The sequence below is a fragment of the Barbus barbus genome (assembly GCF_936440315.1).
Source record: "Barbus barbus genome assembly, chromosome: 33".
In the NCBI taxonomy this organism is placed as follows: Eukaryota; Metazoa; Chordata; class Actinopteri; order Cypriniformes; family Cyprinidae; genus Barbus; species Barbus barbus.
Window position 1 is genome coordinate 21,741,831 of NC_136761.1, and position 16,003 is coordinate 21,757,833.

General features: G+C 36.5%; 1 protein-coding gene across 1 annotated transcript; it reads left to right on the forward strand.

Annotated features, from left to right (window-relative positions):
• Positions 1-10,448: 10,448 nt before the first annotated feature.
• Positions 10,449-15,658, forward strand: LOC306853514 (solute carrier family 25 member 43-like). The gene is made up of 5 exons (XM_079390992.1): positions 10,449-10,898; positions 12,410-12,651; positions 13,256-13,428; positions 14,212-14,346; positions 14,677-15,658. The coding sequence occupies exons 1-5, from the start codon at positions 10,627-10,629 to the stop codon at positions 14,869-14,871; spliced, it is 1,017 nt and encodes a 338-aa protein (XP_079247118.1). The 5' UTR covers positions 10,449-10,626; the 3' UTR covers positions 14,872-15,658.
• The last annotated feature ends 345 nt before the right edge of the window (positions 15,659-16,003 follow it).

Below are 16,003 nucleotides of genomic sequence, written 5' to 3' on the forward strand. Positions count from 1 at the left end.
GGGACAGTGTGTGCATGCATACCAATCAATATACAATACAGAAACAAATGCATAGCTACAATAGGCCTACATTTGATAAACTTACTAATTATACAACACACAACAACTTATAAACAGTCCCAATAACAGTGTGACTTTATGACAAACACCCTCATCCTGAGAACACAGTTCAGTTAAAAACTTTCTTCATTATTAGCCTATATTGTTGACACTTGTCTGGATGTTTTCCAGTTAGTTTTATTGTGCTCACTTGTTTTCTAAACTGTTATAACAAAATTGATACTGACATTTTTATTTTACTTAAGTTAAAAATGTAATTTCCTAATATTACTGTAATTCAAAAAAGCGAGTGACAACTACCCCCAGTCTCCCATGTACACAAAATCTTAATGGATTCATTTATGTGGCTTTGGTTAATCTGCAGTCCATTTTATGTGTCTTCTGTATGACTTTAGCTATAAATATTGTGCATTCTCCACATGTTTTGACAATAGTGTTGTTTAGTGTCAGCAATTCATTAGTGCTGTGAGAATAGCTGAAGTCTGAACTCAGACAACACTTGTATGGGCATCATTCATTTTAGTATAATGCACTTGTCTAACTGTTAAGAGTCCTCGTTCAAATAGTTCATGTATAATTGTTTTATGGATGCATAATTAACAAATTAAATGCAAGGACCTTTGCTATATTCTCCGAGCGGTTTTCGTCAACTGTCAACCCAGCAGGAGTATATCTCAAATTAAACTTTTGATAATAACTATAATTTTAAGAGAATAACTCTTACGTGTTAATTATTCTCTCCTGTGCAAAAATGTCTTCCTAAATGATGTCCAATAAAGTAATAATTCTTTGTTTGTGATCCTGCCAGTTAAAAGCTCTTTGACACTTGAACAGTGTCGGCTTCTACCCCCTGCAGGATGCAAGGGAAGTCTCCCCTCATAAAACCTCTGCGCTGAGGCTTGTTCCCTCTGTGATTTATACCCCTGTAAGTCCAGCGCAAACAAAGGCTATTGCTGATCAAACCAATCATTGTTCTTTGTTACGTAATGTTGTCCATTCCTCAAAAAACTGTACTAAGTAGTGTTCATTAGAAAAGAATCAAGGTCAAGCATACAGGCATTATGGCAAACAAAAGCTGGGTTTGCTGTGAATCATATAAATGTTTTTTATATTTGTCATTGGTAGTAAACCTTGTTGTGTGAGCTTGTACAGTTGTCCAGCAACAATACACAGAGTGATGTACAAACATCATGTAAGTTAAATTGATTTATCAAAAGCAAGCTAAAAAAAAATTGTTTTCTTTTGCAGAGATCAGCTGTGCGAGTGCCACATTTGTGCAGCTGTCCCCAGATGTTTACACTCACAATGGATGACTGACAGTGAAAGCTTGTCATCGCGGCTGTGGTAAGTTATGTAACTTGTAGAAGAAATAATATTTTTAAAAACCCTTCAATGTACAGTCTTTATTTGATCTATAATCTGATTGGCATTTATAACCATAGTGGGATCTGATAATGGTACAATACAATTAATCAAATGTGAATACAACAGAAATTAATTTTCCTGCATTAGTATAGCCACTGTATTCTAAAACATTCCAATTGTGACCCTGGCTGTTGACGGGAACGTCTGTGTTTATGAAGACACAGCCAACGTGAAAGGAAACGAAAAACAACAATGGCAACAATGAGTAACAGACTGACCCTTTTGCTGAATCGTCCTATTGGCTCCTCTGTTTGAGAACAACTCCCACAAATAAGAATGAACCTGTTTGTCTTTCCTGGGATCGGTAAACATCCTCAACACAAACAGCAGTGTGAGAGAAGAAAGTCACACCACCAGGGCAGCTGCACTCTCACTGTATGTGTCTTTTGATGTCTGTAGGAGGGAACTGATAATGAAGGCTCTTACGTCTTAATTCTTTTAATTGTCATTGGGCCATGAACAGGAATTAGACTCAATGCTTAAGACTGAATCTTAATATAAAGATTTTATTTTATTTTGTTTATAAAAAACAATTTGTTTTCCAAACTTCTTGTCATGGTCAATGCACCACAGATTTGATTTGATTCATCCATCCATTCATTTTCAAATCCACTTGTCCTGGATGAATGGTCAGTCCATTACAGATTATTTTATTTATTTCCAGACTGCTTGTCCTGGATGGATGACCATTGCATTTGATTTGATTTTTTAAAATTATATTTTATTGTATTTTATTCATCTATTCGTTATTCTATTCTATTCTATTCTATTCTATTCTATTATATTCTATTCTATTCTATTGTATTCTATTCATTAGTTGTCCTCAACTGATGGCCAGTCCAAACTTTTTTAGTAATACAAAGCATGTTTTTCTTATAGTTTTACGTGTGTAGATTGCAAGAGTGCATTGTTATTAAAAGAAGAAAGTCTTTGCTATATTATTTAATTATCATTGATGTAATGTGTGTATGAACTCTCTTTTCTGTCACTATATAATGAGTGCAAGCCAATACACATAATTACCTATACACATGTGTACTCACAGATATATATCCACTGTAACATCCTGCATTCTTCTCTTAACATGCACACTTACAGACCTGGTGCAGGTGCAGCGAATATTATAGTTCTGTTGCTAGGAGGACCAATGAAAGAACATTAACTCCACAGGTTCCCCACATCTTATTCAACACAGACCCCCCTCCTCCCTTGACCAGACAGCCAGGCATCTGTTTCAGGCTGCAGCTTGCACCCCCAGACTTCAGGCTCTGTCTGGCATCCACATGCAGGCCCTAAATCAGTGCCTAGGGAGCACGCAGACACAGCCCACCCCCGAGTGTCACTTTAACAATCTTCAGCTATCAAATTGCGCAAATGTATTTAAAATCTTCATTTCAGTGTGCTATTTTGGTGAAGCATGTTCTTACTTTGCCCTTAAATTCTGGGAAAGTTGATTTTGCTAAAAAGGAAGTTAGATTATTTCCATTAGGTAAATGGAAACATGATCTCCAGTGTTTTAAGTCATAAATAATGCTCTCTACTCATCCATAACATATCTAATATAAATCTAAAGTACTTTGCTCAGTGAGGCAAGTGTGCTGTGTTAACTTTTCACTCCACTTCACTCCAAATCGAAATGGCTAATTGCCCATCTGCCATTCCTCTTGTAGGTATCTAGCAATCCTTGTAGACCTCTGGGGCTGTGTTTGCTTGTTTGTACCTGTCATGTGGGCCTGCTTGTCCACCCAGCATGCCACTTGGTAACATCTTATCAGTTTCTTAAAGATCAAAGACTCATGGTGATCTTTATCAGCCGATATACCTCCCCTCCTTCTTCACTCGGTCTCCATCAAAGTAACAAAACTGTGTATACCATGCCTTTAAGCACTTTAGCCTTTCCTCTTCTTATCAACAGAGAAAGGGTTTCATTCTTCACAGTCCTTCATAAGGCCTTGGAACAAGAGAAAGAGACCAGACTGACCTGTGTCTTCACAGTTACATAGAAGAGCCCATTAGGGTTAACAGGGGGGTTAATTCAACATTGTAAATCTAAGCACATTATGTAAACTCTCAGTCACTCTGTGAAGTGATTCATGCAGTTTATTGTTTATTATGCTATAAATTTGAAAATTTTGATCTTTCTCCTTAGCTTATTTTCATCCAATCTTGTATAATTTTTCTACCATTAAAATTTCAGCTAAATAGAGCTCATACCCCCCACCCCCACCCGGTAGGTCCTCAAGTGTATTTCAAAGTCAGCCTGACTGAATATTTATGCATTTATGGATGTGCAGACAGCACAGACGGTACAGGGGTAAGTTAGCAATGTCACGACCTTGTACTGAACTGGGTTAAGGAAGTGGTCGTGCAGCTCTGGACAAAGGTGTGGAGGAGAGAGACTGAGAGGCCAGGCGGTCGTGCCTGAACAATAGCTGCCACACATTCAGCCTGGGAGTTACACAAAGGCCAGAGCTGCCCCCTTCACCCTAGTCACACCTCACCATAGAGCTGGCATTTCACACTCCTCTGTGAACAGCCATTCAGTCAAACTACTGTTTAACTTGTTTTTTGGGGTCTTGCTTTTTAAAATTGCGACATCATCTGTGCTAAATCCTGGTGCATACTGCAGTGTGGTTTTTTGGAAAAATGGTTTCTTATAATAGATTTACAAGCCAACATTATGTGCTATTGTTTTAATTATGACGAAAGTAGCCTTTGATTCAAATTTAAGTATCCAGATGTAGCCAAGAAAAGCCAATAACATTAACCATTTATTAAAGTCAGTTTAGATTATGTTTAATGTGAAGGTGTTAGATGAGTGTAGTTAAATTTTCAGCATTTATTACTCTAGTCTTCAGTGTCACACGATCCTTCAGAAATAATTCTAACATGCTGATTTGCTGCTCAAAAACATTTCTTGCTATTATCAATGCTGAAAACAGCTGTGCTGCTTAATATTTTATTTTTTATAATATTTGAATTTTTTTTTTTTTTTTTTAATAGAAATATTCATAAGAACACCATTTAATTTAAATCTAAATCTTTTGTAATTTTATAAAAACCTTTTTACATATCTTAATGACCTTAAACTTTGAATGGTAGTGTATGGTCAAAAAAAGAGAAAAAAGTACTAGGAAAAAAGTTCCAAGACCACCAGTACTACTGGTGGTCTTGGAAGTACCATGGAATTTGAGCACCAAGGTATTTACAATGTACCACAGTATTACCATGTGATACAAGAATATATATAATAAAAAAATGGTTGTTTTATTATTTATCTGTACCAATACCAGACACTGCATGCATAAGTCCTATTAGGACCAGAGAGAGGCCCATATAACCAGACCCTGGCACAGGTCGCAGCCGTGAGCAGAAGATGGGGCCAACTGCTCCGTAGGGAGTCGGAGGCCCTAAAAGATTCTTTGTCTGAATCGAGTGCCCTACAGCAAGACCTATGAGGAGGACTCTACAAGCCCCCCCTCCTTGTTACTCAATGGACTACTCCACCCCATTACCTGTCCCGGCTCTGGATCAAGGTGTGGGGGCTGCATATCAAACAGTCTCGAGCCTTTGATGTTCAGAGAAACACAAACACTGATCTGACTCTAGTCGTAACAGCTTATTTGTCCCCTTTAGACATTCATAGCCTCTTTGTTGAATGTCTAAGCCTTCAAAGGCTCCTCTCTGTTGGTCTGGCTTACAGTAGCCATGCTGGCTTTGAGAGGCCTGTGACCCACTATGTCAAGGGGTCTGGAGGGAGGCCATCTGGCTTCCTGCTAGATTTGATATTGATTTATTGGTTGTACATGTGAAGATAGGAGGATCAGCTGCTAGGAGCCCAGGTCTATCTAGCACTTTGCAAGCCTCTATAACTAAATGGCTCTCATGAAAGCTTCTCAGTGCTCATAGTAATTATTCTTCATGAAGAAATATTAACACTGACCTAAATTGCCTATAACAGGGATTCCCAAACTTTTTTGTCAGCTGAACTCCTTTGCGTTCCCCTTCAAATTTAAAATTAATATTTCAATTTATGAAATGTATCTATTGTAGTTTTATTTATTTCTTGAAATTTAACAACACATTTACATGTTCACAGTTCTCTGTTTACAGTTCTCTGTCAGATAATAGTCACATGACTTGCAATTTAATAGTTATTTTATTTAAATATATTTTTCAGTTATTTTATTAAAATGTATTATATATAATAAAAAAATCTAAATAAAAGCATACTAGAAAAGATAATACATTTGATAAAATAACTGAAATAATTCATTTAACACACACACACACACACACACACACACATATATATGATAGTAAATGGTGGATGCATTAGCATGTCAAAAACATGTCAGAAGATGAATAAAACATTATTACTTTTCTTATTTATGTTTAATACAGTATTGCAGTGTTTATAGTTTTTATCATACTTCATCACTACAAAACATGACAAAAAGATGGTACAAAAACTATTATATATATATATATATATATATAAATAGTCCCTTTCTGTGCAGTGGATTAGTCAACTATCTGCAGTATTACCAGGTGAAGGGTGTCAGATCAGCCTTTTCTTCCAGATTATCTCCACATCCCCCTATCTTTCCCCTTCCCACCTGGCAGTGGGCTGTGATGTGGCTGTGTTCTTGATAATGAGGTGAGAACTTTATTGCTCTTGTCTCTGGCCTGGCACCAGTTTGCAAGAGGAGGCCCGTCTCCAGTGGAGCACTGACTGACAAAGAGCGCCCTCTTTTGACACTTTACATTCATAACAGCTTATATCATGTAGGCAGAGGGTTGTGCAGGACCTCCAAATAGTCGTTTCCATTGGCTTTACATTATTCAAATAAACATATTCTATCACAAAGAACATTTAATCATCATTTGTGAGCAGAAACGTTTATAAAGAGGGTGAGAAAGAGAGGCTAGTTCAGAAAGTATTGCATGAGTCAGTCTCTTTTCCGTCAGCACTCCATTTCAAAGCCAGGGATCAAGGGCAGACTTGCGCATGGCATACAGTGAATGACAATAGCTGTCCCCTCCGCTCACAGCCCCCTAAAGTAGAGAGAAGAGCAAGACAAAGGAGCTCTGGAAGTTCCCGGGTTAATAAGTTCAGGACACAGAGTCAGTGTGGGAGTCAAGAAGGGCACTGTGTGAATTCAAGAGGAAGTCAGTGCCCTATCCACTATAGTAGATGCAGATTACAGAGGAGGATGGCTAACAGTGAATAAACAAAGGTGAGAACATGATTGAGAGACACATTAAAGAGGCCCGAGAAGATATTTTCTCTCGGTAGCACACAATGTGTCCGTCTTGTCAAGTGGCTCGTCCACTAATTGATAAGATCCAGCACATGCGCACACTTCACACCTGATCTTTCATAAGTATCACTCCATTATCTTGTAATTGGAGCCGCATACATATGACTGAAAGATCAAAGGACTCCTTCTTGTCCAATACAAAGGAAGTGCCGGGACGTTTACTGCTTCTGAGGGCTGAAAATTCACTCATTCTCACTGCGGTCAGATCACAATGACAGTCAACGTGACTGTAAATATTAAATGTGTAAATACAGTAACTCCCAGAGGAGGCTGATTACTGTTTCACTATCTGTGCTGCAATATGACATAAACCTGGGTTAACTTGAGTGGAATGACTATCAGATGTTGAACAATCCATGCAATGATAAAACGTCTCTCACACTGCTCTAAACTATACCAGCCCCCCGGCGCAATGCTGTGGCTCTTTTGAACAGACTGTCATTTCCTTCTTGGGACACTGTTATTCCAGTAGCCTTTGTGAAAAAGCCAAGTGGCCTAGCTACAGACAGGAGGTGGGATCTTCGCAGGCAGCTGAGGTTGTCGACTCAGCAGGGGAGGGAGGCGCACATCGCAGGGGGATACAGGCTGAAAACAAACACTAGCCCTAACAGGAAAGGAACTACAAGACCCTGCTGGGAAATTAGGGGGACTCGTGCTCATTTTCATACATAGTGCAACATGCCACAATGTGGCATCCTTTATTGCGTTTGTTGTCGTGAAGGGTTAGAAGGTATGACTGGCATAGTGTAGTTGTTTATGTAACTCACAGTTTGGTGAATTAGAAGATACTGGCACAAACAGAACACCCACACAACCAGTGTCAGCTTTGAAGAGAAAACCTGAATACTTGCTCTAAATGATTAAATGAAGCCATAAGATTTATGAACAGGACGAGTTCCACACTGAACTGATGCATTTGGCAGATTCAATGTTAAATGCAATCACCTTTAAATAATAAAACTTCTACTTTTACATACTGTGAATTGCTCTGCTAATAATTTTGTGAGGTTATGAATGCATTGAAATAATTACAACATATTATTAACCTAAGCATGTGAAAAAGATATTTCACATATGCTTTTCATTGCTAATATTTAGAATACTTTACATACATCACTTCGTCATAGCAGAGGTTAACAGCATATGTCATTTGTAACACAGGTAATACTATCTGTGGTTTTGAGTAAAGACTGCCATCTGCTGGCTGTCTGACCAGCAGACTGTGGATCATAGTAAGACATTGCTTGACAATTGATATATTTTGTCTATTTGTTGATTATAAAGAAAGTATATATTTGAGAACATCTTAAGAAAAGCAATATATACAACTATGAAATGTAATACTTGTATATGCATGCAAGGGAAATTTGTGTATTGGTTTTGCTGAAATAAACAGTTAAACTACCGTTCAAAAGTTTAGGTTTTTTTAATGTTTTTAAAGAAGTGTCTTATGCTGAATTAATTTGATCAGAAATACAGTAAAAACAGTAACATTGAAAAAAGTCATATTATTAAATATTATTACAAATTTCAGCAGCTACTACAGTCCTCAGTGTCACGTGATTCTTTAGAAATTATAATATGCTGATTAGCCGCTCAAGAAACATTTCTTCTTATTAATGTTGAAAACAGTTGTGCTGCTTAATATTTCAGGATTATTTGATGAATATATAAAGTTCAATAGAAGAGCATTTATTTGAAACAGCAATATTTTGTAATATTATAAATGTCTAATGTCATTTTTTTATTTAATCCATTTTACTCAATAAAAGTATTACTTTCTTTAAAAAAACTTGGGTGTATGTATATATGTTAATATAGTTTTTTATGACAAATATTCTATATGAAGAATTGTGTGAGTTCATTTTCCCCAATTCAAAATACATGTTATAAGTATAATGAGACCATTACTTAAGAAGACTTGAGAAGAACGCTGACCAAAAGACTACTGTGGGCTATTGTAAAGACTTTCATCTGTATTATATTTGTATTAATTGTTTAAGCTATATTTTTAATTTTAAACTGTAGATTTTGTGTATATAGGTAGCTTACTCATTATTTGCAATACTGTATTTTGTAATTGTGTTCAACTTCAGTTGAACAATTGAAGACTCAACAAAGATTCAACTTAACTTGATTTCATGTTTTTGGGCCAAGACTGCCATCTGTTGGTCAATTACTGATACTTTTCTATTGCCACACTGGGTCAATCACTGCAGCAGCAACAACAACAACAACAAAAAGTTACTGTTATTTGGACGGAACAGAGATCAGATGGTTATTTACTTGCCCAGATTTATTTAGAACATACTGATCATAAGGTACATTCATTGAGTTATTTTTGAGCACCAGAACGTCCAGACACAGGAACAGTTTCTTCCCTCAAGCAATCCATCTCATCTCATGAACACTTGACAATAAAACACGGAATACACAACTCTATTATTTTATTCACCACACTTGCTTACTTTTATCTAATTTTTTAATTTTAAATTTGCACATATCAGACCTGTACACACATAACTGTCTATATTATATATTGTGTTTTTGCTGTTTTATATTTGGATATTTGTATTATTCTTTAATATCTGTGTCCTGTCCTGTTGCTGTCTCTCTGCACTGTAGAGCTTCTCGTATGTGTAAACATATACTTGGCCAATAAAGCTCATTCTCATTATTTTATACATAGGCCTATTATACGTTATCTTTAGCGAACAAATAATAGACATTGTGTGTACGAGGTATTTTGAAAAGAACAAACACATAATATGATGAAAAAAATTATTTTGCTCATGATTCTATCCTGACTAATTAGGTGACTGAGTTCTGATGTTTCCAACTATTTCTTCTGGAATAATAACCCTACATTCATATCTCCTGCGACAGAAGCACCTATTGTAGCCACATATTGTAGATCTTTATTTCTTTGAGCTGTTTTGGTTTTGACAAAAGGGCTTTTCAAAAGTCTGTTTTCAAACGCAGTGCAGCACTTGTTTTTCACATTTTCAAAGACTAAGAGTGTATAATACTATGTACTGACATGCGTCCATTCATTCTTCCTTTAATAAGATGTATATTGGCCCCTAAAGCGAAAAAAGAAAGCAAATTAAATTTGTTTATGGCTCTCTAAGAAAGAAACACAAGATGGTTTATGGCATGTCTTTCCATCTATAGCAGTGGTCTCAAACGCAATTCCTGGAGGGCCACAGCTCTGCAGAGTTTAGCTCCAAATCACACATGCTTGGAAGTTTCTAGTAATCCTGAAGAGCTTGATTAGCTGGATCAGGTGTGTTTGATTAGGGTTGGAGCTAAAATGTGCAGAGCTGTGGCCGTCCAGGAATTGAGTTTGAGACCAATGATCTATAGCTTTTTGACAGCTATTATGGATTGATTTTGCATGCAACCAAACTGCGCTTGCATTAACCACACCCCGCCTTCACCAAAATATCCAAGTAGGTCTCGCTGCAGTCCACAAGATCCAGGGGACATGGTTGGATCCACATCTAGGGGGTGGAGATTGGTAGGTTTAGGGGTGGAGATGGGGTGGGTTTAGGGATCAGGGGGTGGAGATGGGTAGGTTTAGGTATATGTAAGGTGGGAGGAGTTGGATCTGATCCAACCACGCCCCCTGGATCTTGTGGGCTGCAGCGAGACGCTCCTCAAAATATCCACCAATGTGACTGTCTGGCCGCTGAGTGACAAGTTGCGCTGCAGCTAGATGGCTGTGTGATAAACAAACCCGTTAGTGTATTAATTTTCCTGCGGTTCTTCTTTCTCCTTTAACGGCTGGAGAACAAAATCGTTTTTCTTGTGAAGTATGGCCACAGTCAAAAAGGACGACCGACTGACAAGTTCTCAAAGTTTACTGTGCGTCGGTTTTGCCGGGGTTTTTAGCAAAACTGTAACCTCACCTCTGGAAGTCGTGAAGATTTTGAGTCAAATAGGAAGGTTTCACTGTAAACAGGGCTTCTTGCACAGTTTTGTTTTTATTAGTCAGAATGAGGGACTTCGAGCTTTTTGGAAGGGTAACATGGTTTCCTGTCTACGGTTGTTCCCCTACAGTGCCATACATTTAGCAACTTACAAAAAGTAAGTATTAGACATTTTTCATGTTTAATAATGAATGCTTGATGATTAACATTTATGCCTGATGGATGTATTGTTGATTTGTGTAATTCATAAGATATGATAAACTTTTCGATCAGCTGTGATGGTAAACAAAGACAACAGGAAGTTAGCTTGATAGCGTTTGAAAGTAGACGAGTAAAAAGAATTGCCTTATAAATGAATTAACTTATATAAGTTAAGTTTAAATACGCTTAAGAAGTTATAGATCGTTTAAAGAAATTATAATTTAAATTTCACATTTTTCCTTCATTAGCCTAGCTTGTATTACTTGGGGGGGTTACATTAGTTCAATGTGACGTAACACATCACGTCTTCATTTCCTGACCAATCATGTAGCTCAGAAAACCAGCACGATGATGTGGTCTCATCATGAAACTGCAATGGGCGTGGCCTTAATTCTGTGCATTCATAAAACGACAGTTTCAGCTGTATTGTTTCTATGATTATGAACGATGCACTTAGCAACACCCATCAGAGAGGGCTTTCAGAAGTACTTCATTGTTATATTGGTCACGTGTATTTCATACAGTATCGCATGCTGCAGGGGTTAACGGAGACACCGGAAACTGTTTTTAGAAAGACCCGTATAGTATTCCAGGAAAAAGATTGGAGGGTGTACTCGGAACTGTTTTGAACGCACTGTTCCTATGAAAAGAATATATGTGTACCTCTTGAATGCAAGCTTGTGTCATTGATTAATAATCAAGATTTTAGTAAAGGATATCATTTTTAGTACTGTTTACAGTAATGCTATTAATACTATATTATTCTATATTATAATCAATGTAATAATTATTTGTATATATAATACCACAAAATAACAATACACAAAATTACTATTTATATATATATATATATGTATATGTATATGTTAATTTCTATTTAACTGATGAAGTTTAGATTAAGGCTATTTTTCTAATCATTTACACATTTTAGACCCAAAGTAGTAAGCCTTTATAATGTAACAGTAATCTTGTCAAATATTAATAAAATGTAAATAAACAGTTTTCTGCGGCAAAGCTGAATTTTCAGCAGCTAGGCTATTACTCTGGACTTTAGTGTCACATGATCCTTCAGAAATCATTCTGTGATGCTGATTCTAATATGCTCATATCCTTTTTAGTCATTCAAAATAAAGAAAATAATAATAGGAAAATGGATAATGTCCTTTTTTGTTAAGATTAAGTAGATTTCCTTCAACCTTAAGACACAGCGTAATGCACAAAGCAATTGTGAAAATGCAGTACAGTAAATTCCTGCATATTAACACATTAGATTGGGTTATATTTTTACACAATGTAGCTACATGGCTTAATGTCAAGAATTTAACTAAATTTTAGCCTTTAGATAATTAGTTTTTAATATCAGTTAGATGTATCTGGTTGATAGGACTGGTACTCTTAGGTTCTATGGTAATGATATTATGCTATATTGCAGTATCATAACTATTAATTTCATTCTATTTTTGGCAGTATTGTCCACCTTCATGTTGATGAACTGGGTGATATCTCACAATGGAGAGCCGTAGTAGCCGGTGGGCTGGCAGGCATATCTGCCGCTCTAGCAACATATCCACTGGAGGTGGTTGAAACCAGACTTATTGCTCAGAATTGCCAAGAACCAACATACAGAGGGTTGCTGCATTCTCTCTCCATCATCTACAGAAATGAAGGACTTCAGGCTCTCTACAGGGGCTTTTCCCTCACAGTGTTAGGTATGTACTTTAACCCTGTTTACGCCTCAGAATAATCAAATTAAGGAGGCGGACAGTAGTGAAGTATTTTTACTCTGCTTTAAAAGTACATTTTTCAAGTGTCTATACTTTAACAAGTGTTTTTCTTTAGAAACCTTTTACTTCACAACATTCCAAAGCATAATATTGTACTTTTTACTGCTCTGTTTCATATTAAATATCATTTAATACTTAATTACATTAGAAATCTAGTACTTTCATACTTTTACTCAAGTAAAAGTCAAAGTTTTACTTGAGTACAAGAAAGTACTACATGTTTATTGTTCTTAAGTATTAAAGGTAAAAAACAACAACTTTTACTTATGAAATGTAGTGCAGTAAAAAATAAGACATTATGCTTTGGAATGTAGTGAAGTTAAAGTTTAAAAAATAAAGTTTATAAAGTACAGATACCTTTTAATTTACTTGAGTAAAGTAAAAATACTTCTACTGTCCACCTTATAACGTATGTATTTGGAAACATCAAAACCAAGCTCATAACCTTCTAATTAATAATATTACTTCTGGATCTCTCACAATTCTGCTTGAAAAGTTAATGGAACAATGTTTGGATTACTGTGGATAGGTGCTGTACCCTTCTCCGTTGGCTGCTATGCGGTGTATGTCAATTTGGATAAGCTGTGGCAGGAGCGTCATGTTCGATTTACATCTTTGCAGAACTTCATCAATGGCTGTCTTGCAGCAGGAGTCGCTCAGACGCTCTCCTTCCCCTTTGAAACTGTTAAAAAGAAGATGCAGGTGAGAATCTTTGAGACATACATAATGCTGTAATGCTATATCTTACCAAAAGGGGGCACAATAGTACCAGTGTCGCAGACTTAAGAGTCTTAAGAGTCCTTATATTTGTAAAAAATGCATACCTTTTTAACTTGGCTGTGGCCTCTTTGTTCATTTATGTTATGAATGAAACCTTAAAATGTTTTAAATAAACATGCATTTGAATTCTAAATAGTTTTTGCTACAGGTCACACAGAACAATGCAGGACATTATTATGAAGGACACAAGGCCCTGCAGCAGCTGAGAATGTATATAGTGTCCAGCGTCTGTCTATGCCGAAGATAAACTGTCTAAAGATAGCTATCCTCTCACACACAATACAAATAATGGTGTATCTGATCTGGTTCCTATATGTTTTGTTTCGCTAAACTAGAAACAAAAAGTTTTCCACTGCTTTTCCTCTTTTGCACGTTAAATTGCAATGTCAGGAATAAACCTTCTAAAGCTGCTAAATGTTCTGAGACTTTCAGTTTGGTGCTAAACAAAGTCTCTATAGACACAGTAAACAAAAGCCCACAGAACAGACATCAAGAGGGTTTAAGGGTAGATAGGTGTAGGAGAATGCGGTACAGTAGGGCAATCTGTTGTTACTGGAAAACAAATGTTCATGAATTAAATAAAAACGGAATATTTTAACTTACTCTCGTTTTTAAACAACAGTGTCAGTATTCTCTTATGGAACCTTATGCAAATTTGCAGTTATTTCTTAATGATCAGGAATATTTCTCCAATCTTTACTCTAGGCCCAGAGTCTTCTTTTGCCCCATTGTGGAGGAGTTGATGTCCATTTTAATGGAATGATAGACTGCTTCAGACAGGTCATCAAGAATAAGGGTGTCATGGCTCTTTGGAGTGGCCTTACAGCCAACATGGTGAAGGTGACGTGAAGGTGTTTTATATGCTTACGTGGTGACAGAGATAAAAATAACCCAAGCATCATATGTTTTCTGTGTAAATGGTTCTACAAAGTTTGATCTTTCATTAAAAACTCACAGGGTTGTACTACACAAATATATTTCCTGAACGACAGTCTGCTTCTTGCACTATATGAAATTAATACAACAAATTGTAACATGAGTTTCTTGAGCAGCCTCTGCATGAAATAACATGCTTAAATATTTTTAATGGGTGTTTGTGGAAACACCTAATATAAATAATAAATGTCCACTTCCTTGTAACTAATATTATGTTTTATTTTGACATTACAGATTGTCCCATATTTTGGCCTGCTTTTCAGTTGCTTTGAGATGTGCAAGCAAGTCTGCCTTTACCGGAATGGGTACATCATTTCTCCACTAAGCAACAAGCCTAAACCAGGCGTGGACCAGAGCCTGGGCCCATATGAACTGCAGGAGTTTAAGCGCTACCTGAGAAACAGAAAATCACACAAAGCACAGAGTTAATCCATAGGAAACCGCTGGTAAGGGGACATCAGTAATAAACAGAACTGCATTGAGAAGTGCATTCATAATGAGTATAAGGTGTTTGTACTGCAGGAATGCACAATATATTATTCACAGTTGTACCTTTTATTGTACTTAACCTCCGGTATTAAGGATTCTGCACATGCATACTTGAAACAAGCTCATTTTGTACATTCTACAGTACCTCAAACACATCAGACTTACACTCTACCGAAAGACATGAAGTTTTCATGAACTGTGGAAATGTAAAACCTCTGTTTTAATAACTTCTCAGGAAATATGTTGAACATCATTTCAACAGTATGGCCTTTGTCAAACAAACTATTAGTCTTTTACTGGATTTTAGCTCTTGGGCCTTTTTAAAGGTCTTCTGTTACTTATAAACCACATGCTTTTAAAGTCATATTGTGGTGCAGTTTTTGAATTGGCATATTTGATCATATATGATAGTATGATTTTGAATGTGCATTGTAATGTAATAAATATCATGCTGATCTGGACACATGGTAACCCAATACCAACTGACTCCGATTAGGCTGTGAAAAGGACAAGATTTGTTTACTAAAAGTGTATTTGAGTTTTCCATTGCACTGTCAAGACATTTTTAAAATGTGGCACATGTTAAGATTAAATCTTTAAGCACACTGTAAAAATTATGACGTATAAGAAATAAATGTGTCTTAGGCCTTATTGTCAACTGTGATACTTGTCATATGTTATTATCGCTGTATAATAGTATTATATAATACAAACAAAATTGATTTGCATTAGTAGAGCTGGTATTGATGCTGATAGTATTGATTTTGTATTGCCTTGTGTAGTCACATGGATCACTTGCTTTGCCACACAGTCAAAAGTCATGTAAAGGACTTTGTACTGACATGTTGGCCATTTTTCTTTAACACACTGGCCCTTGGAGATAATTAACTAAAGAAGTCAGCAACCGAGCTAGTGACAAACATGCATGCTATGTCACCTTGGAGAACTGCTTCTTGGCTTGACAGCTGAAACGAAAAACTGGACAATCCTGATTCTCTTGCTGTGCTGAATCAAAATCAGTGCAAAAAAAGTATGTTTTTGTTACGTTTTAAATCTTGTTACTCATTAATTA